The 22,040-nt window shown below is 48.3% G+C and overlaps 3 protein-coding genes across 6 annotated transcripts; 1 reads left to right on the top strand and 2 right to left on the bottom strand.

Annotated features, from left to right (window-relative positions):
• Positions 1–1,741: 1,741 nt before the first annotated feature.
• Ebp (EBP cholestenol delta-isomerase) lies at positions 1,742–8,253 on the bottom strand. Its single transcript, XM_052171425.1, has 5 exons — positions 8,145–8,253; positions 5,122–5,445; positions 3,455–3,491; positions 3,213–3,343; positions 1,742–2,246 (listed from the first exon to the last, which is right to left on the bottom strand). Exons 2-5 carry the CDS (start codon positions 5,420–5,422, stop codon positions 2,023–2,025), a joined length of 693 nt encoding a protein of 230 aa, XP_052027385.1. The 5' UTR covers positions 5,423–5,445; positions 8,145–8,253; the 3' UTR covers positions 1,742–2,022.
• On the top strand, positions 6,414–6,946 carry LOC127675327 (60S ribosomal protein L37-like). The gene is made up of 2 exons (XM_052171426.1): positions 6,414–6,601; positions 6,778–6,946. Exons 1-2 carry the CDS (start codon positions 6,414–6,416, stop codon positions 6,905–6,907), a joined length of 318 nt encoding a protein of 105 aa, XP_052027386.1. The 3' UTR covers positions 6,908–6,946.
• Positions 8,254–9,258: 1,005 nt separating the features above from the next.
• Positions 9,259–21,405, bottom strand: Porcn (porcupine O-acyltransferase). 4 transcript variants are annotated; one of them, XM_052171546.1, is made up of 13 exons: positions 21,277–21,405; positions 20,464–20,632; positions 19,061–19,182; positions 18,623–18,666; positions 18,196–18,377; positions 17,986–18,116; positions 16,308–16,433; positions 16,022–16,122; positions 14,581–14,657; positions 14,425–14,488; positions 14,247–14,332; positions 13,143–13,253; positions 9,259–9,642 (listed from the first exon to the last, which is right to left on the bottom strand). In XM_052171546.1, exons 3-13 carry the CDS (start codon positions 19,174–19,176, stop codon positions 9,541–9,543), a joined length of 1,140 nt encoding a protein of 379 aa, XP_052027506.1. In that variant the 5' UTR covers positions 19,177–19,182; positions 20,464–20,632; positions 21,277–21,405; the 3' UTR covers positions 9,259–9,540. The 4 variants fall into 4 exon arrangements, with proteins under 4 accessions (XP_052027506.1, XP_052027503.1, XP_052027502.1 ...); XM_052171543.1 differs by having other exon boundaries at positions 19,061–19,253; positions 21,277–21,365; XM_052171542.1 differs by lacking the exon at positions 21,277–21,405 and adding an exon at positions 21,074–21,137 and having other exon boundaries at positions 19,061–19,253.
• Between the last annotated feature and the right edge of the window lie 635 nt (positions 21,406–22,040).

The raw sequence follows: 22,040 nt of genomic DNA, 5'->3' as shown, positions 1-22,040 counted from the left end.
CACATCAAAGGAGACCTAGCTGCTAGTTTCTCCTAGCATTCCGTCAGTCCTCACCAGTGTGTGGCAGGCATACCCCACCCTCTCTAGCCCAGTGGCTGGGCTGCCCTTCCCAAGAGGCTCTTCCCTATATAATTCAGCCATTTTGGTTACCTGCCCCTTTTGTACCTTTGTCTTCCTGGCTGTGGCATCAGGTTCCCCTCTCTCTAGCTCAGACAGGTCATGACCACTTTCCCAGATGTCTCTGGCTCCCGCATCTCTACAATAAACTTTCTTCTCCTCTACCATACCTAGGAGCAATCATGCCCTTTCCTCTTTTATTCCTTTTTCCCCATTCAACAGGTGACTTAGACCTCATCTTATGCTTATGTTCAGGTGAGACTTGGGATTAAAATCCGTGCCAGAGGAGAGATGGGTCAGGGGTTAGGAGCACTGGCTACTCTGCTAGCACTTCCATGGTGGCTCAAAGCCATCCAGTCCCAGGGGATCTGACACCTTCTGCTGGCTTCCACAGGTGGTATACACATGTGGTGCACAGAAAACATTAAGATAAAGGTACATTTTATAAAAATCCATGCAAGGAACAAAGGCACGATAGCACAAACATGATCTCACCATAGCACAAACATGATCTCACCACTGGAGAAACTGAGCTAGAAGGGTCAGGAAGATGAACTTCAGCCTGAGTTTCATGCAAAGATCAGCCTGGAATACACAGCAAGATCTTGTCTCCAAACGAATGGACGGATGGATGAACTAGTCAAAAGCAAGGCTTAGTAGCACATACGTTCAACCCTAGCATTGAGAAGCTGCTACCCTGGATGGCATAGTGAGTTCCAGGGTAGCTTAGGTTATAGAATGAGACCATGACTCAAACAAAACAAAACAAAACAAAACAAAACGTTAAAAGACCATTCATGAGTGATGGACATGACTCAGGGATATAGAGCCCTTGTTTAAGACTCTGGATTCTCTTTGATCTCTAGCACTCCAATGTCACCTCCAAAAACGTGATTCTAGAATGATCGAAGGACGTGAGGATGAAGGATGGAATAAACAAAGTTTGCATGCAAGAAGGACATGAATTTAGGGAGTCCCGAGGGCAGGTATGTACAGACTGAACTGTGTCCTCTTCAAGTTTCTATATTGAAGTCCTTACTCCCAGAACCTGAGAAGGTGGCCAAGACTCTTAGAGCCAGAGTCTTTTAAAAGATGTGATTAAGTTAAAAATGAGGCTATCTTCATAGACCCTAATCCAATCTGAATGATGTCCTAAAGAGGAAAGTTGTTCACATACAAACAGCAGAAGCTGGGAACATGGGAAGATGTGAGAACTTCTGAGAACACAGAATGCAGTACTAAGGCAGGAGACTTCAGAAAAAAAAATATAAAGCCAAACCTTTTGACACCTTGGCTGACTGGCTCCAGGTCTATAGCTTAAAACGCTCAATCCATATGATTTTGTTATGGCAGCCCAAGCTAGTATGAGGGGACTATGAGGTTATTGGCAGGATTTATGGGCTAAGTGATAGGGTGATCTTGAAGGGAGGTCTGTGGAGTGAGCTCTAGCTTCTACGGGGTAAATTATGACCATGTGTGGAGTCAGTCGGTGTTAAGGGTTTGTAAGAGCAGACATGGTATACCTACATGATGATGGAGGGCTATGGGTGATGAAGTGATGGGAGAGATCTGTGGGACTAGTTAGATGACATTTCTGGGATTAGTAATTAAATATCTCTCAGTGTTACAGTTAAAGACATTTTATTTCCTGGTTTCGGAAATGGTGGCATCACGAACTTCCCGCCTTTCTCTTCCATCTTTTCCCTATGCTTCCTGGCAGTAGCTCCTCCGTATGTTCCCTACCTTTTCTGACTCAGGCCCTCTGTGTGCTCACTCATCAGGTTTGAGTATGACAAGTCCGATAGTTCAGACCCTCCAACCTGTGCGAGGAGGAAGAAGATTCGAGTCTTCTGGGAAGTGGGCAGAGCGCCTCATCAGCAGGGTCCCAGCCCACGCCCCACCTCTTTAGTTATGCTTGCTCTTAATTTTCATGACTTTGCTGTCCACCATGCTCTGGGCATTAGTGAGATGCTTTATGGCATCAAGCACGAGGATGCCTGGTACCACCAACCATATAGCATTCATGGTAACAAAATAAAACCAGAAATAAAGGGGGTGGCCTAGCTCCCCATGCTGGAATCCATCGCGTAGCTCTGTCAGGAAGTACAGCACATCCCCGTATATCTGGCCTGTGGGAGGCAAGAGAAGGAAAAGCCCTCGTGAGGACAATGAGGCTAAGCCAGGTTCTACTCCACGGCATTCCCCAAGGCAATTCTTCAAAGAACTCAGCCCACATTCTGAAACCAAAGCTGGAAATAGGACATAATGAGGTACGAATTTCAGAAATCAAGAGTTTTGGGGATTTTTTTCCTTTCTTGTCTTCTTCTCCCCAACCTTCCTTCCCTCTAACCCCCTTGTCCCATATGTGTGTCTGTGTGTGTGTGGGGGGGGGGGGGGAGGAGACTGACTCCTGTAGCCCAGACTGGTCTCAAGTTTATTATGGAACCAAAGCCGACACTGAATTTCTAATCATCCTGCCCCACCTCCCGTGGTCCATTATAGACCTGTGCCTCTAGGTCCAGCCTGCTGAAGGCAAGCTTGGAATCCTAGAATGCGAGACAACTTGGAATTTCAGAACTAATGAGAGCTCATGTAAACAGCCAAAAGAAAGCTAACACTCCAGGTCCTGGTTCTGGAGGACCCTGGGAGCTTTGGGCCACATTGAATAGATCATGGAACCTGCACAGGAAAGAAGAGATGAGAAAGAAGAGAAATATACAGTCTTGCTGGAGAGGCCAGCACAGAGAGGGGTTTGAATGTATCAAGACACCAAGGGGGCTGGAGAGATGGCTCAGCGGGTAAGAGCACTGACTGCCCTTCCAGAGGTCCTGAGTTCAATTCCCAGCAACTACATGGTGGCTCACAACCATCTGTAATGGGATCTGACACCCTCTTCTGGTGTGTCTGAAGACAGCTACAGTGTACTTAAAATTAATAAATGAAGCTTTAAAAAAAAAGACACTTATAAAGGAGCTTATACTTGAACATGTCTCACCCCTGAATGGACACTTAGGAGATCTTACCCACGGGGATGTGCCTGTGCCTATGCATTCCCCCAGTAACCCTTGAAGTGGCAGATATATAGGCTTTCTCACCCACAGAGACCACAAGCTGTAGGACAAAGCGGAAGGGTTGATGGCGGAGGAAGGCAATGACCACCCATAGGCTGAGAGGTCCCCAGAGACAAGCTGTGACAGTCTCCATACAGACGGTGAAGCCGTCACTACTGCAAGAGAAAAAAGATGGACACTGGCATCATTGTGCTCTCGTTAATGTCCCCAACTCACCATTGTCACAAACTAATGCAGGTTTCCACTAAGAGAGGCAGAATACTTACAGGATATATCGGCTGTCTCCCTTGGAATACTCTTTCCCTGAGGGAAACAGAGATACATGACATCTATGATAATCACTGTAAGACAACAAACGTTATAATACTTTGTGCAATGGATGTAGTGGTTTTGCTTCTAAGGTGTGTGTTTATATAGTCTGTGTAAAGACTGATATGGAACAATGTTGCTATGGTTACATGGTATGCGGTATAAAAGGAAGTATAAAGGACGGAGCGTGTGGCTCGGGTGTGATGGTGCATGCTTGTAATCAGCACTGGGGAGGTAGACCATGAGAAGTTCAAGTTCATCCTTTAACTACATAGATACTTAGAAGCCAGCACAAACTGCACGAGACTCCATCTTGGGGAAAAAAATAGAAGACGAAGAGTAAAAGGTGGGGCTGGGAGGGGGGACCGAGCAAGGCCATGCACACACACATGTGAACAGATAGGTGCATAAATGAAAGAGTGAGCACGCCGGGCAGTGGTGGCGCACGCTTTAATCCCAGCACTCTGGGAGGCAGAGGCAGGTGGATTTCTGAGTTCAAGGCCAGCTTGGTCTACAGAGTGAGTTCCAGGACAGCCAGGGCTACACAGAGAAACCCTGTCTCGAAAAAACTAAAAAAAAAAAAAAAGAAAAAAAAAAAAAGAAAAAAGAGTGAGCGGGTATCGGAATCGGAAGCCCTGGCTGTACTCACAACACCTCTCCCAACCATAACCCCGATACAGGCAAGGGATTTACATAGGTTCTTCCCAAAGGATTTCCAAATCGCCAGTTAACATATGGAAGATGCTCAGAGCATCATTAGTCCTCAAGGAAAAGCAAATTAAAACCACAGTGAATCATCACACTGACTGCTTTTCTGCACTTTGTAACTCATAACCCTTTTTTAAAAAAAAAGATTCATTTATTTTAACTAAGTACACAGTCGCTGTTTTCAGACACCCCAGAAGAGGGCGCCAGATCCCATTACACATGGTTTGAACTCAGGACCTCTGGAAGAGCAGTCATCCAGTCCTAGGGATCCTAATTCCCTCTTTTGATCTGCAGGTATTGTATGCATTGCATGGATTATACAGACATTCGTGTAGGCAAAACACTCATGTACATCAAATTAAAATAAAAAATATTAATTAAAAAAAAACGGGGCTGGAGAGATGGCTCAATGGTTAACAGAACTGACTTCTCTTCAGGAGGTTCTGAGTTTAATTCCCAGCAACCACATGGTGGCTCACAAACATCTGTAAAGGGATTCGATGTCTTCTTCTGGTATGTGTCTGAAGACAACTACAGTGATTATACACACACACACTTATATGTATATATATATAAGTATATATATATATACTTATATATACACACTATATATGCATATATATATGTATAAATATACACATATGTATTATATATGTATATATATATACTTATATGTAACACTATATATATGTACACTTATGTGCAGGCAGAACATTCATAAACACAAAATAAAAATTAATAAATTTAAAAAATAAAAATAAAGAATCCCAGCACAGAAAACAACTGCTGTGGCTTAAAAAAAAAAAGTTAACAGAATTAGAAAAAAAAAAAGAGAAAGCAATGGTGAATGGGTAACTATCATAGTGAATCTCTACCCAGAAAATTCCCTCCCACAACAGCAGAACTCAGGACTCACAGAGTTGGGATAAGAAGGCTTGGTCTTCGAGCAGGATGTCATGGTAGAATGAGAACCAGCCCTCGATCACAAGGTGAATGAATGTGCACACAGCAAACCAGCACAGGGCCAGTCGACGGCCAGCTCCAAGGGGGACAACGGAGGCTCGGCTAGACACCAGCCACGTGACCACAATTAGGCCCCCAGAGATGGAGAATAGGCCAGCCAGGATATGCCAAGTCGGGAGGTCATTAGGCACGAAGTTGTCCAGCTTCAAGTGCCTGGGCCAGTATGGGTGCAAGGGGACCATCTTGGCTGTCATGTTTCTACGGGCTGCTGGCAGCTCTGTACATAAACAGAGAAAAAAAGGAACAGAAATAAACCTGGGCAAACAGAAAATGCATGGTGAGATAAACCAAATCCAAATACTTTTCAACAAGAACTGTAAGTGAACTCTATTATTTGACAGAATGACTTGTAAGACTGGACTTTGAAAAGACCAAGCTTAGCTGAACCTGGTGTCACACGCACTTATGCAATGAGGCCCAGACTTTGAAGGTAGGTGGATTTCTGTAAGTTGGAGGCCAGCCTGGTCTACCCAGTGAGTTCTAGGTTAGCCAGGGCTACAAAGTAATACCATCTCAGAAGGAGAGGTGGGGAAGGAGAGAGGAGAGAAGGAGAGAAGGAGAGAAGGAGAGAAGGAGAGGGAAGGTGGTGGGGAGGGGAGGGAGAGGGAGGGAGGGAGAAATCTAATTTTGAAGCATTTCAAGAATATAACTGGGGGGGGGGGGGGGTCTGGGAAGATGGGTCGGAGGTTAAGAGCACTGACTGCTCTTCCAGAGGTCCTGAGTTCAAATCCCAGCAACCACATGGTGGCTCACAACCATCTATAGTGGGATCTGATGCCCTCTTCTGGTGTGTCTGAAGACAGCGACAGTGTACTCACATACGTGAAATAAATAATATTTAAAAAGAATATAACTGGGGATGTATCAGTGGTTTAGAACACTTTCTCTTGCAAAGGACCAGAGTTTAATTCCAAGCACCAACATGGTAGCTCACAACCATTTCTAACTCCAGTTTCAAGGGATCCAACACCTTCTTCTGGCTTCTCTGGGCACAGACATACATGCAGTCAAAATTCTCATATATACAAAATAAAATAAATCTTAAAAAAAGAATACATCTCAGATTTGAAACCTCATAAAGAATAAAGGCTTCGCTGAGGCCTCTGGCAGGTATAGTAACAAGACAGGAGAGCTAGTTAGAAAATCAAGAAGCGCAGTCTCTTTGGCCTCACTGGTAGAAGCAAGATGACAAAAGGAATGTCATCCTTTGGAAAGTGTCGCAATAGGACGCACACGCTGTGCCACCACTGTGGCTCCAGAGCCTACCACCTTCAGAAGTCAACTTGTGACAAATGTGGCTCCCCTGCCAAGCGTATGAGAAAGTATAACTGGAGTGCCAAGGCTAAGAGACGAAACACTACCGGCGCCTGGCTGTGGTGGTGCACGCCTGTAATCCCAGCACTTTGGGAGGCAGAGGCAGGCGGATTTCTGAGTTCGAGGCCAGCCTGGTCTACAGAGTGAGTTCCAGGATAGCCAGGACTATACAGAGAAACCCTGTCTCGAAAAAAACAAATCCAAAAAACAAACAAAAAAAAAAAAAGAAAAAAAGAAACACTACTGGGACTGGTGGTTGGATGAGGCACCTAAAGATTGTCTGTCGCAGATTCAGACATGAATTCCGTGAAGGAACAATGCCTAAACCCAAGAGGGCCGCTGTGGCAGTGTCCAGTTCATCTTGAGGATTTCCATCAGTCATAAAATAATTGTTATGGTTTAAAAAAAAAAACGAGAAGTTATGAGAAGGAGAAAGGTCCTCCTCACTCTCTAGGTAGTAATGTCAGAGATTTTGGCGTATTTGACAAGGTCACCTGTAAAAGGACTATATAAACCCTTGTGGCAAATAGCACAAACTTATCAAAACTGGTTAATGGGCTCAAGTCCAATGTCCTTACCAAATATGTATAAAGATTCCTTTGATCAACATGTTTTCTCTACACAAGGACAGTGGGATTTAAAAATAATCAGCTCACGCCAGCACACACTTTCCTTAATATTTCCACTTAGTTATAACACTGCGTGGTAGCACATACCCGAAATCCCAACATTCTGAGGCCTGAAGCTGAAGGATTGCCATGGCTAGCCTGATCTACATAGAAAAGTTCAGGGTAGCCAGAGCTACATAGCAAGATACTATATTCAAACAAATAAACCAACTTAGAGATTAAGTAGCTTCCAAGCCCTACAAGTCAGAGAAATAGCTTCTGCTGGGCATCTTGGTGCATCCATTCCTTTGTCAAGTGTAGCTTGCCTTTCTGCTTTAAGAAACTCACTAAGTTTGCTTCAGTGTGATACACCCTAACATTTTCCTACACAGCAGGTTTCAAGGCCTCCGGAGTTCCCGAGGCTCTGAAGTGGAATCCTCAGGCTGCACTGCTGGCAACATCGAGTTGTAGTTGTTGCTAGTCACAGAGTATGGTCAGTTTGGAGGGAGAGCCACTGTCACCAAGCCAGGTCCTAGCACTTCGGGGCTCAGTTTGTTGGAAAGACCCAGGAATATCCCCTGGATGCACTGCAGGGTCCAGTGGCTGGGATTTAACTGGACGCTACTCCCACCCGCGGGGTTGCAGAGATGATCAATCAGTGCTATGGTCCCAAGCACTGCATTTCAAAAGCAAGACTCCAGGCAATTACTGTGCCACCCCGCCAACAAGCCAGGAGTAGCAAAGGCAGGGGTCTCACGGGCGGCGCTAACCAAGAGAAAGGAAAACCAAGCCCAGAGACCACCAATCACAACCAGAACCTTCCACCGTAGCTGCCCAACGAGAGGGCGAGTCTTCCGTCGTCTGGACAACCGGTTTAGGGCCCGGGTCCCGCGCAGGCGCAGGGTAAGGGCAGGGAATGCGGGCAAACCGCAGTCGTGGAGGGGCTGGGCACGTGGAGGGACTCGGGCAAGCTGGCTGGCGGGAAGGCACTCACCCAAGGCGGCGCGGTCGCGGGACGACTTCCTAACACAGGCTCGCGACTTTCCAGGAAGACCTGCAGGTTCCCTAATAGCCCCAGTTCCGCTCAGCTCTCGCGCTTCCCCGCCCGACGGAGCGGACCAATAGTGAAGTGGAGAAGGTGGCTTCTGCCAATAGGAGTCCTCCGTATGTCGCAGGCCCTGTCCTCGCCTATGGTGTCATCTTCCCTGTTGGCTGAGACCAAGTCAGGAGTGGGGTGGAGACCTCCAAGGTCGGTGGGCGCTTTCTGCCAATAGCAAATCTATGCTATTCTGAGCTTCAATTTCCCTGCCCCCTTATAATCGCACAAGATGAGGCTAATGAAATGGCAAACCCGCAACATTTACTAGTGAACTGGAGTTGCGTGGTCCTCTATCTCTAAGTTTTCTAGGCAACCAATCAATTCCCAGACCCGTTCTTAGCCCGAACGAAAAGAAAATACGACAGGTGGATTACATTCAGCGCAAAGACACCTAGCGCCCACCAGAGCTCAAAACTCTCTAGTGCTAACAGTATCGGGACACCCACAAACCCTCACTCCTGCTGAGCACTTGGTGTGGAGACTCTCAACCGGGCCAGTTCTTAAGAGCCAAACAGAAGGCACGACGCTAAACAAGTTGGCAAACAGACCTCGTCAGCATTCAGTCAAAAAAACAGATCTATCTCAAACTGTCAGTTTAATTATTACCTACCAATAACCCGTAAGGACCAGTAGATATTAACCCTTCATCTGTCTTGCCCTCCCCTCCCTGCCCTCTGTCCGAATCTGAGGAACCAATGAGAACAGAGATCCCCCAATTCTCCACGAAGTACTACCAAGCTTCCCCCAGAAAATCTGTTCCTGAACTACGCAAGCAGGACCAGGACCCTCCCCCTATGAACTCATTAACCAATCACAGACCATCTTGAATTCATCTCGAATAGATCCCAATTTCCCCTCTCTACGATTTTCAGTTTCCAAACCCTTATCTGTGACAGAATTTCTTTGCTTTCTCCTCTTCCCCTCTGATCAGTGAACAACAAGCCTGTTGTGTAATTTCTACTTTTATTTGACAATAACAAACTGCATATATATATATATAATTAAAAAAAAGGGAGCAGGCAGGTGCGGAGGCCCTGGAACTGCACCTCTCTGCTTCCCCAAGTAGCCATCATTTCTAGGCCCCGAGAAGGACCACCCCCTTCCTGCCTGGTGGTGGGGTGAGGATTGACAGGCATGGAAAGGCTGTGTGTGTTGTCTGTATGTTGTGTGGAGGGGTGTTGGGGCTCAAACATGGAGGGGTCAAGGAGTGGAGAAAGGGTCTTCCCTCACCCCCCTGAGAGTTGGCACCCTAAGGAAGGGGTATTGAAGGGGATTATGAAGGTCTTATGCCTCAGCCTATGAGACGGTAGAAGATCCAGCATCCAAAAGTGACCCAGTGACTGGCCCAGCCGAGCTCTGACCACTTGTGGACAGTATATGCCATGCCGTAGCCCTGTGGGAGAGAAACAAGTCATAATTTTGAAATTCAACAAGGACAGTGAGTCTTGGGGAAACCCATCCTTTGCCCGGGGATCTTTGGGACTTCATATTCCTGAGTAACAGAAGGGTCCAGATACTTATCAAAGGTAACCAGATAGAGCTTGGTTTCTTCTTCTGTAGAGATCATTTTCAGGGGCTGAGTATACAGTTTGATGGGAGGGTCTACATGGGGGAGGCCCTAGGTTTTGATTTCCAGCACACCAAAAAGGAGTCATTTTAAAAACAAGGCAATGTGCCGGATGTGGTCGCTGGTCATTGAAGTCATTTGTGTATGAAACCTGAGCGTCCACCAGTGAGAGACAAGGTAAAGCCTGTCAAATTCTTGCAATGAAAAATAAAAGGAAGACTGTGTCCTTAAAGACCTGGAGGGCTAGGCGGTGGTGGTGCACACCTGTAATCCCAGCACTTGGGAGGCAGAGGCAGGCGGATTTCTGAGTTCGAGGTCAGCCTGGTCTACAGAGTGAGTTCCAGGACAGCCAGGGCCACACAGAGAAACCCTGTCTCAAAAAAAAAAAAAAAAAAAAAAAAAAAAAAAGACCTGGAGGTGGGGGTGAACGCCTTTAGTCCCAGCACTTAACAGCACTTAACACTCCAGAGGCAGAGGCAGGCAGATCTGAATTTGAGGCCAGCCTGATCTATAGAGTGAGTTCTAGGACAGCCAGGGCTACATAGAGAAACCCTGTTTCAAGGGGGAAAAACCTAGGGGAAAAAAATTAAAATATAGTGTGTGTGTTTGATATGCTTTGAAGAATGCATATCAAACATGGGTTAATAAATGAATAAAAATGAATGTGTAGACATTTTGCAGTTGAGTCTCTATAATACTTACTCTTTACTTTGTTTTAGGGTGCTAAAGATCACATTACAAGCATGGCAGACAAGGGCTCTACCAGTGAGCTATACTCCCAACCCTAAAGTTTTGTTTTTCTTTTTTTTTTTTTTGTAAGATTTATTTACTTATTATATATGAGTACACTGTAGCTGTTTTCAGACATACCAGCAGAGGGCATCAGATTCCATTACAGATGGCTGTGAGCCACCATGTGGTTGCTGGGATTTGAACTCAAGACTTCTTAACTGCTGAGCCCTCTCTCCAGCCCCCAAATTTTGTTTTTCAAGGCAGGGTTTTGCTGTGTAGCTCAGGCTGGCCTGAAGCTTACTATGTAAAGCAGGCTGGCCTCACACTCACAGAAATCCACCTGCCTCTGACTCCTGAGTGCTAGGACTAAAGTCATGTATCACCTCACCCAGCACTAAAATGTTTTTAGAAATGTTAGAAGCTGACATGGTGGTGCGAAAGCCTTTTTCCTTAAAAAAGAAACCAAATTGGCATGATGGCTGACACATGTAATCTTTTTTTCCCCCCTCAAGACGGCGCTTCTCTGTATGGCTCTGGCTGTCCAGTCAGTAACTTAATCTGTAGACCAGGCTGGCCTCGAAATCAAAAATCCACCTGCCTCTGCTGGGATTAAAGGTGTGTTCCACCAATGCCCAGAGACACAAGTAATCATCATTCTAGGGAGAGTGTGGTTTGATAAACACATTTCAAGCCAGCCTGGTATGAAATAGTAACAATAACAACAAAACAGGAGGAAAAATCCACCCAGAGTTTTACTTACTTACTTTGTTAGGAGACAGGGTTTTTCTGTGTAACCCTGGCTGTGCTGGAGCTCAGACCAGCCTCTAAGGACCAGGCTGGCCTTGAGCTAAGAGACAAGACCTGCGGCTGCCTCCTGAGGGCAGGGAGTGGACCTCTTATACCTCCCCAAGTGTAGCTGCAAACCCAGAGTTTCTACACTCAATTTGAATGAAAAACTTCTTTTAAAAAAATGCTTGTGCCGGCAGTGGTGGTGCACGCCTGTAATCCCAGCACTTGGGAGGCAAAGGCAGGTGGATTTCTGAGTTCAAGGTCAGCTGGTCTACAGAGTGAGTTCCAGGACAGCCAGGGCTACACAGAGAAACCCTGTCTCGAAAAAAAGCAAAAAAAAAAAAAAAAAAAAAAACACAACAAAAAAAAAACAAAAAACAAAAAACAAAAAAACAAAAAAAACAAAACAAAACAACAAAAAAAACAAACAAAAAAAATGCTTGTAATTAGGAAAATAACATGAAATTTTATTTTCAATTAAGAATTTAAAAACTGGGGAGAGATGGCTCAGCAGTTAAGAACGTTGGCTGCTCTTCCAGAAGTCCAATGTGGTGGGAGAGTTCAATTTCCAGCACCTACACAGTGGCCAGCAGCCATCTAACCGTAACTGTAGTTCCATGTGATATGATGCTTTTTCCTCTGGTGTACATACACACATACATGAAATACCCATATACATAAAATATATAAGTAAATCTTCTTCTTCTTCTTCTTCTTCTTTTTTTTTTTTTTTTTGGTTTGTTTCGAGACATGGTTTCTCTGTGTGGCCCTAGCTGTCCTGGAACTCACTCTGTAGACCAGGCTGGCCTCGAACTCAGAAATCCACCTGCCTCTGCCTCCCAGAGTGCTGGCATTACAGGCATGTGCCCGGCTATGAACTAATTTTCAAATTGGGAATTTTTTTTCAAAGTAGGGTCTCAATTATGTTGCACAAGTGACAACACTCCTGGGCTCACGCGCTATCCCTGCCTCAAGCATCCCAAATAGCTGGCACCTGGATGTGTGCATGACCACTCCAAGGAAGGAACATAACATTTTTAAAGCAGAATCCAGGGCTATGGACGTAGTTCAATGGGTGATTACTCGGTACACAGGAAGCCTTGGACTCCAGCCCCAGCACAGCAGACTGGACCTAGAGGCACAGGTGTATAATGGACCACAAGGGAGGTGGGGCAGGACTGAAATTCAGTGTCAGCTTTGGCTCCATAATAAACTTGAGATCAGCCTGCTCTCTCTCTCTCTCTCTCTCTCTCTCTCTCCCCCCCCCCTCTCTCTCTCTCTCACACACACACACACACACACACACATACAGCTGGGATGTGTAACACAGTAGAGTGCTTACATGCCTTGCACCTCTTGGTTTGATCTCTAGCGGACCACAAAACTGGGTGTGGTAGCACATGCCTGTAATCCCAGCCCATTGGGAAGTGCAGGCAGGAGGATCACTTTGGGTAAATACTGAGTTGGAGGCTAGCCTGGAATACCTGAGACCCTGTCTTAATCAAAGCTACAAACAAAAGGAAAACCTGGAGCTAGGAGGGATATAGCAAGTGTGTGTAACACGAGGGGCGGTTCAGTTGCAATAGAATGAATTTTAGAGGGTAAGTAAGTAAATATTGCAGTTTACTCTAAGGAAAGAGCCAGCACTGTGATTAAATTCAGAAGACAGTGGGAAGATGAAAGAAGGCATTTGTACAAGCTAAGACGCATGACCCTGGCTTGTTCTCACTGCCTTGGTCTTCCAGGTTCCCCTAAACAGTAACTACCATCCCTGGTTCACCTCCCAGCCCAGGGCCCCACCTCACCTGCTCCTCTGTGGTGTCGTCCACATCGACATCAAACAGGGAGCCCAGGTAGGCCAGGTGGAAGATAGCCAGGGCCCCAAAGAGCAAGTTTAAGGCTCGTACCCCCAGGCCCTGTGGGGGGACAGATGGATATATTTGGCAGCTGGACTTGGTCACTCTCCCCGACCACCACCTGTGCAGGGAAGCCCAGGGGACACACAAGGTACTGTGGGTCCCAGGATGCCCAGGGTATCCCAAGATGGGAAAGAGATGGGTCAAGGAGTCTCTTATGGGAGCTCAGAGGTATCCCAGGGCGTGGTAACCACGAGGGCGTCCAGGTTGGGGGTGATTCGAATGTTCAGGCAGAGGAGCAAGAATGTAGGGCTTTGAGCCAGGGGTTATGATGATGACCATCGTCGCCGGGTGCGAGACAGATGTGAGCTTGTCTGCATTTTTTTATGGCAAACAGAATGAAAACAACCAAACCGAAACAAATCCCGCCCTGACCTAGAGGGCCCGATCTTTCCCTCCCCTTAACTCTCTGCTCAAGCCGCACTGGCCTTCTTCACTGTTGCTTAGAGGCCCATGTTGGGGTGGGGCTTTTTACACTGGGTATCCCCCTTTCCTGAGATGCTTCCCTCCCTTACCTTCTTTACTTAGAAGAACTTACAAGTTGCCTCACCCCTGACCTTCCCAATGAAAAGGGAAACCACCACCATCAAACGTCCCGTCCGCTTCCCCTTACGCTTAGTGTAGTGCAACTCGCAGCCTCACAAGCTGTTCCTAGCGTTGACTAACTTTCCTGTCTCCCCAATGAAAATCTTGGTCCCACGGGGCCAGGACTTTGGCCTGCTTTAGTTCACCACTTTGTCTCCAGCACCCAAAACCAGCAGGGGCTCAATTAATGTTCAGTGGGGGGGAACGAATGCCAGGTGTGTATACAGCAGGTGCTCAATAAATGCCTGTTAGAGAAACAGATGCCAGTGAATAGAGGGGAGGTTTTAAGGATGACTCAGGCACCAGACGAGGAGGCTGGGCACCCGGAGACAGATACAAGATGGAGACAGAAGTGACATTTTTTGAAGGGCGGTGTTAGGTACAAGGTTACCCATGATGAACCCTCACCAAGCGATGCTGATGTGAACAGTCCGGCAGACAGCGCTTCGACAAGATGCAGGCACTGAGGATGTGAGCCAGGCGCTTTCTGAGGACTGGACCGTATGGAAAGGTGAGCCTTAGGCAGCACAGGCTCCAGCCTCCCATGACTTCCACTGGTACTGTGACGGGCTCTGTCTGCACTTACCATGTTCCACATACGTGATAAATGCCAGGGACAGCAGCACAGCAGCCAGGTGGAAACTGAAGCCCTAGAGACCCAGACAAGGGGACAAGGAGAGTGAAGAGGAGGCTCTGAACTTTCCCTACCCAGCTCCCCTTGATCCCGCTCTGTCTTGCTTACATGCAGGAGCGCACTGGCTGCATAGGTGACCAGCACAGCAGAGAAGGTCCCCAGGCGGAGGGCATTTTTGAAAACATCTGCAGGTGGGAGAGGCACAGGTCAAGATTTCTGGAACTTCCACAGCTTTTTCCAGAGAGTCACGGGTAGGATGATAACCATAATCTGTATGTAGGGAACCTCAGGATAACGTCTTTAGGATGTCCTCAACTGTCACAAGCCTGAAAATGAACTCCCCAAGGCTTTAGCCAGACTCCCCAAGGTCAGTCAGTGCCAAGCCTGCAGGCTTCCAGGTCCTCGGGGCAACATTCCACCTTCCCACACAGCCACACTCTTAGCAAATCTAATCAGCGCTTCCTTCAGAAGCCCACTTCTCACCTCGGGCTGTTGCCATGCCGCCCCGCCGCCCTGTCACCTCTACTGCTAATCCTCAGTCTGCTACAGCAGAGCCTCACTGCTCTCCACCCCCCTCCCTCCGGCTCCCCTCCACTTCCCTCCATCAAACCAAAGGGATCCAAAAGAATAGAAAACTAAAAAAATGAAAAGCCAAAGGGATACAGTTCCGATCCAAATATCCAAATGACCCCCACTGTCCTCGGATCCCCAGCCTTGCTCAGAGTCACTGTCTCGCAAAGAAAAAGCCAAAGGATTCTCAGTGGTCCAGAGGCCTCTTAAGTATCTCTCTGAAGTCATGTGCTACCGCTCCCCCTCCCCGAACCTGCCCAAAGACCTTAAGCCTTCCAGTTCTGGGGATGCAACTCAGAGCCTTGCAACGGCCCACCATGGAGCCGAGTTCCTATTCCCCCAAAGCTGTCTTTCATATACACCCGGCAAACTCCCACCTCAGGACCTTTGTACCTGCTATTCTCACCATCTGTTCCAATCCTCCCCCATATCCTTGCTCCTTCACTTTCCTCAGTGAAACGTTCGTTTCCTGGATAAATTATTTATAATTTCCAGACCACTCCCTCTTCCCTCTTTCCCATTTCAACATCATTGCAATTTACTGTAGCATTTACCACTACCTGACTTACTGCATAATCTTTCTTATTTAAATATCCACCCTCCAAATGGACAGTTCTACCAGGTTAGCAAATGTGTGCTTTTGTTGCTGTCCCTAATATATTCTTATTTTGAGACAGGATCTCACATATCCAAGGCTGATTTGAAACAGCTCTATGTAGCTGAGGATGACCTTGGATTTCTGACCCTCTAGCCTCCACCTTTATAGAGCTGGGACCACAGGCAGGTATACATCCAGTTTTTATGTGCTGCCGGGGATCAAATCTTTGGGTTTTGTGAACGTTAGGCAAGCACTCTACAAACTGAAATATGCTAACAGCCCACGACACAGCTGGAGTGCCCATCACACAGTACTCGCTGTACAAATGTATGAAAGGGCCAGGGTCACCAACTATTCTGGAGTGGTGACTTGGTGACTCACAATTATTCAACCAATAAGACATGGGCAGGTTCCAGCTTGTGACAACTTCCACCATGGACCGGGGCAGCTCCACATTCAACGGTCTAGAGACTGTCAGGTCCCTGTGGGCAAAAACAGACATTCCATTAACAGTTAGAATCTCAAACTAGCTGGCTGCTATAGATTTTTGTTTTTTTGTTTTTTTGTTTTTTGTCTTGACCGTTCCCTTCCCAGGAGCCCCTCCCACCGCCCTACAGTTCCTCCAGGGAGCACCCTGTGGGAGAAGGGGCCCCAAAGCCCTCCCCACCATTCCAGGTGGTCCTTCTCCTCCGTGAAGCCAGCCCCGGCCAATGTGGCTGTGGCCTCAGACAGAAAGCCCACAAAATAGTTGCTGAAGTGGAAGGAGACAGCACTCTCGTAGGCTCGTAGCCACCTGTGAAGGGCCAGGAAGAGAGGCATTACATTTGGGCCCGGACATGATACCCCCCATGTTTCACGGCACCCCGGCCTTAGAAGACTCACCTTACCATGGTGCCCCTAGGACCCCAAGGGGTCAGGAATGCAGCAGAGAAGAGAGAAAAGAGAGTCAGAGAGGGCCTGGAAGTTGGCCTGAGTTCTTCATAGATAAGACAGAAATATGGTAGCAATAGAGGCAGACTGTGATGGTCTCACACACACACACATTGCCAGGTGATTGATTTCACATGGCTCAAATGAATGGGCGAAGACATGACCCTACACACTAAAATGGCCACCCAGCCAGACAAAAGGTTCTCAGCCTCTCAGCTCTCTCACCAGATTTTGTCACCCTTCTAAGACAATAAAATCACATCGTAGTGAGATACAGGGATGCTTAAAGGCTCACTGTGCACACATACACTGTCAATTTCACAGACAGTGTCAAAAGCATATAGGTGCTTCAATTAGACCCAGGCTTTGTGCCCGGCTGTTTAACTCAGAGACACTCCTCAAGTGATTCCAAATTTTGGAGCCTGTCCCTCCCCTCCCACCTCCTTCTCTTTCTTTGGTTTCTTTTTTCTTTTTGAGATGGGGTTTCTTTGTGTAGCCCTAGTGGTCCCAGAACTCCCTTTGTAGACCAGGCAGTCTGGCCTTGAACTCAGAGATCTGTCTGCTTTTGCTTCCCGAACACTGGGATTAAAGACGCGAGCCTCCACTGCCCAGCTACTTTTTTGGAGTCTTGCTCAGTATCAGACATAACCAGGAGCCAGTGAGTAAGGTCACACAATCAAACCGCTAGCAAACAGCTAGATACAGTCCTGGGCCACAATCCTTTACTCGGGTAGCAGCAAGCAGTCTGAGAAGACAGACAGACTGGCAGAGTCAATCGTAAACAGGCACACTGCATGCTGCATACAGGCAAACCAGAGTTCCAGATAAGCCACAATCACCTGCCGAGGTTTAGCCTAGCCAGTGACAGCCACACAAGTCCACCACTGACAACGCACAGTCCAGCCAGTCAGAATTCTCAGTCCTGCATTCAGGGAGTCGGTGGGCCACACAGGCAAACAATTCAACTCTGTTATCCAGAGTCACAGACAGTTTAAGAGTCACCAACTAATACACACTTGCCACTTCCCATATCAGTCACCTAACTTATTTCTAGTGGGACGACAAAAAGGACATCCAGACACGATCGTGTTGGAGTGTCAGTCACACATGGGAGTCACAGAGCCAAATCTTGGTCAAACAGACATCCACAGACAGACACACTTGGTCTCTGTGTGGTAATGGGGTAGATGGTCAGTCAGATTCAGATGTCTGGAAGCAATTGGTCCAAGGCTCTGGCCCAGCCCTGGTCAGCCCACCTGCCCTCAGCACCTGCTCTCATTTACCTGGCTTTGCGTTTCTTGCTGTAGTAACAGAAGACAGACAGAAGCATTAAGAGACAGGCTCAGAATTGGGAAGACCCAGCCTTCTACCCAACCCCCTCACTGCTACATAGGGGCCTTGACGGCTGTGCTCACTTGCGAAGGAGTCGGTCGCCATCGAGGGGGATGAAGTAGGGGAAGAGGTAGGGGCCCACACAAGTGGACAGTACAAGGCACAGCAGGGCCAGCGCCAGGCTCCGGGCCACCTTCTTCAGCCATCGGCGGCTCTGTGGGATCAAGGATCCATGAGCACGGCCCCATGGCGGCTCCCACAGTCCCTACCCACCTGGCCACCCAGGAGCTCACCAGTGGGCGGCCTTGGACAGCCTGTAGGTAGCTGTGGAAGGATATCCAGGGCCCAAAGACGATGGTGCCCACAAAGTAGAGGTAGCCCATGAACTCCACAGGTGAGGGCACTGCACCCACCTCGCCCCGGTCCAGGTCGAAGCCCAGAGACACCGCCTTCATGGTCACGATCATCTGGGCCCCTATGTATGGGGCCCATGGTCAAGTGTATGGATAAGAAGGCATGTCACCATGAAAGAGAGGGTGCGCCACGTGTTGAGATGAGAGGAAAAGGGAGACACAGTGATAGGTAGAAAGAAACACAGAGACTAAGATGTCAGGGGAGAGGGAAGCCTGCACTGCATGGTGGTTGGTTTATGAGGGGGAAAAGTCCAGGAGGGCTCTCAGGAGGTGAGGAGGGCAAGTGGGAGGGCAGAGAGCTACCCACCTCGCATCTTGTGCCATGTCACGGTGTCCACCATGTGCATCTCACTGAGGAAAAAAGGGGGTGGTCTTGGGCCTATGCCTCCTAGGGCTTTGGACACCACAGGGGGCACCGAGGTATTGAAGGGGTTCTGCCTTCCTAACATACATAACACATTAAGAAAAAAAACACCCCAGGACCCCCTCCTCCAGGGGAAGCCCATGTTCAACCTATCCTGCACAGCCTCACTGAATGACATGTGTTTCGGCTCTCCTTCAGGGACACACTCGTCACCCTCTCTGGTATCATCTCCTGGCAAAATGATGGTCCCTGACTCCTTACTTTCTCCTTAGCCTCTTATGCCATCCTTATCGTGGACCACTTCATCAAAGCCTTGGGAACCCACCCCCACCCCCGCCTGCCTTCTGCCAACCGGGGGAGGGTGAGGATGTACACCCATACCCCATGAGCAGGTAGATGAGGATGGTGACGGAGAGGAAGACGCCTCGGTGGGAGGAGTGTCGGCAGAGGAACAGCACGAGGTAGCACAGGAGACTCAGCAGCACGACCCAAACCATGTGCAGCTGGAAGAAGTGGTAGAGGCTGAAGAAGCCACCTGCCACGGTGCTTGCATGCTTCAGGTAAGACGGTAACCCTTAGGGTGAGAGGGAGAGAGAGAGACAGAGACAAGGAGGGAAAACAAGAAGCGGGAGGTTGGTAGGCTGGCAAGAGAGGAAGGACTCGGGCAATAGGGCCCAGTCTGGGCAAAAGCCTAGAACATGCTGGAGTCTAAGAGGACCCAAAGCTGGTACTGGAGAGCTGGCGCATGTGGCAAGGCCTGGATTTAAAAAGCAACATCTACTAAGGACATTCCAGGGACCCTGAAAGGAAAACTACCAACTGATGTTGGACAGGTTTGCATCCAGATTAAAATGTCACAGGGCTGGGGGTGATGGATGAGGGGCTCTTTATGTGGGGTGGGGAGGGGGGGTATTTTGATCTCAGGGGCCATATACGCAAGGACTTGAGGTGAAGGGTCAGGATACCATCAGGTTAGGGAAATGTCTCAGAAAGAGGAGGGTGGGATAGACAGGCAGGAAGATAGAGCAGGCTATTGTGGCTAACTGTGAAACTAGGGTGATTGACCTTTATATGTAAATATATCTTAGTGTTCTTTCAGCTTTTCAGTAGCTTTGATATGTACCAAAATCATAAAGCTGGGGGGAAAAGAACTCCCTCCCCTTACGATGAAAAGGAAAGAGTTGATGAGAGAACCTTTGGTTTTCAGAAATGCCTGTATCCTAGAGGAATCCCAGGGATTTTGGGAACTTTCTCATTTGGATATTGACTTTGCTATGACTGTAGAAACATTATAGGATCAAAGAATCCAGAAATTTCACAATGTGCTGATTATAGACATTCATAAGGTCAAAATTTTGGAAGTCCTGCATGTGAAAATGTCAACTTGGCAGACTGATTCTTCATTCCTAGTAACTACGAGGCTCTGGGATAGGATACTTGGACACCAGCATCCCAGGATCTGATGGACGACCTTGGAACGGCAGACAGTTCCGGATGCCGACATCCCTGAGTGCAGGAATGCTGAAGGTCATGTCTTGCTTTAACAGGATGTGGCTTGCCACGGTGTGGCTTAAGGTGGCTGTATGTAAAAGAAGTGCTGTGGTGGAATTGGGGCTTAGCTTACTTAACGGGATATGATGGGGCTGAACCTGAAGGGACCTGGTTTGGCATTGCAGGATGTGGCATGGTAGAATGTGGTAGGGCAAGGTATAGCTTGATAGCCATGAACGTGATAGATTAAGATAAAATCTGTGGTGGTGGAACACAGTTTGGTAGGTACTTACCCAGCCTCCAAAGGAGGCGGCAGGCAAAGCAGATGGTAAGAAGCAGCCAGATCTGGTCAAGGCCCTGTTGGACAGTAGGCAGGAGACAGCCCTGCAGTAGCTGCTGGAAAAATTCCTGGCGGCTGAAGGTGGCCATTGTGGACCCACACAGATGGATGGACAGATGGATCTGCCAAAGGGAGGACACAGAGGGGGTAAGCTGTCCATGAGAATGGCCACGATCAAGGTTTGGATTTGAGCGTTCAGGAATTCAGCTTGGGGCTGCCAACCACCCCCCCTCCGGGTGCTATTGGAAGGCATTGGGGAGGATATGACTATCAGGTACATCGGGCTGAGCCACCAACTGTGATATCGGTGGGTATTCTGGATGCACTGTGACCCGCAGGGAATGAAGGACCTTGTGTATCTTGAGTGCTGTGAACAGTCCGGGGCAATGATGATAAAATGGTATGCACTCTAGACCTATATATCAAATGGGGCGGAAGAAGTGGGCTTCTTGGTTTCCAAGGTAGTCACTCAATGTGGAGTGCAGAAAGGGGGAGTCCGTGACACTTAGGGGCCGTGTGCATCTCTCCTTGTATGGATGTATCTTCCGCGAGCTTCATCTCACCCCACTCAGCAAAAGCCGGCAACAAAGCCTTGCCCTGGTCGAGCGACTGCAGGAAAGTGGAAGCGCTGGCAAGGAACATAGCAGGGAGGGAGTCCTATAGGTGATGAGGACGAGGTCCCAGGACAAGGGGTATAGATCCGCGCCCCGCAGGCCAGCTTAAGGATGGGAACGTGGGAACCGCGCGCACACTCCTGGAGACCTACCTGGCAGAAAGGAAGCCGTGGTCCAGGGGGCCGGGGACGCGCACTGCTGCCACTGTCGCCACCTCCTCCGGGCAGCCTCCCCCGCAGGCCGCAAGGCCGGGACCAGCAGTGGCTCCCAGGGCGGCGCGGCCGAGCGGGCCCTTTAAATCCCGGGGCGGGCTAGGAGCTGAGGTTCTCCAATCGGAAAGCGGGAGCGGGGCGGGGACCAGGAGGATTGAGCCCGAGCATCGCGAGGAGGAGCTGCGGGGTTGAGGGGCGCGGGGCGCTGGAGCACGTCGGCGGCGCACAGAAGGTTCACCGGTGCCCATTTCAAGCCACTTGCCATTCCAGCTCAGGAACGTTCGGGGCGCAAGAATTTCCCAACTTCCAAGAAAACACTTCCTAATGATTATTTTTAATCCTTGAGAACGAAAATGGAAAAGATAAGGGGAGGGGGGAGGCTAGCCCCTTTTCTGCCAATTGCTCACCCCAGTAGTCCCTCTTGTACTGGTGTGACCCGCTGGAAAAATAAGCCGCTGTTCCTCCTTTCCTATCTCTTAAGGAATCTGAAGGAATTTCCAGTCTTCCTTAGCCTCAGGGAACAGATCGAAGCTTTTGTCGGTAATGGCTTTGTCACCTAGGAACACTCACTAGGTGTCTTATCGACCCCCTAAGGGTTAGCAGTAGGCTTTTGGCTTATCATTAACTGATTTTGTTTGCTTAATTCCCCAATAGAATGGGCCTGTTAAGAAGGTGACCTTAGCTGATTTTAAGTGTTCCCGTAA

Source organism: Apodemus sylvaticus, chromosome X (assembly GCF_947179515.1).
Source record: "Apodemus sylvaticus chromosome X, mApoSyl1.1, whole genome shotgun sequence".
NCBI classification, from domain to species: Eukaryota; Metazoa; Chordata; class Mammalia; order Rodentia; family Muridae; genus Apodemus; species Apodemus sylvaticus.
Note: the sequence above shows the minus strand (reverse complement) of the source record. Positions and strands in the feature narration are given on the sequence as shown.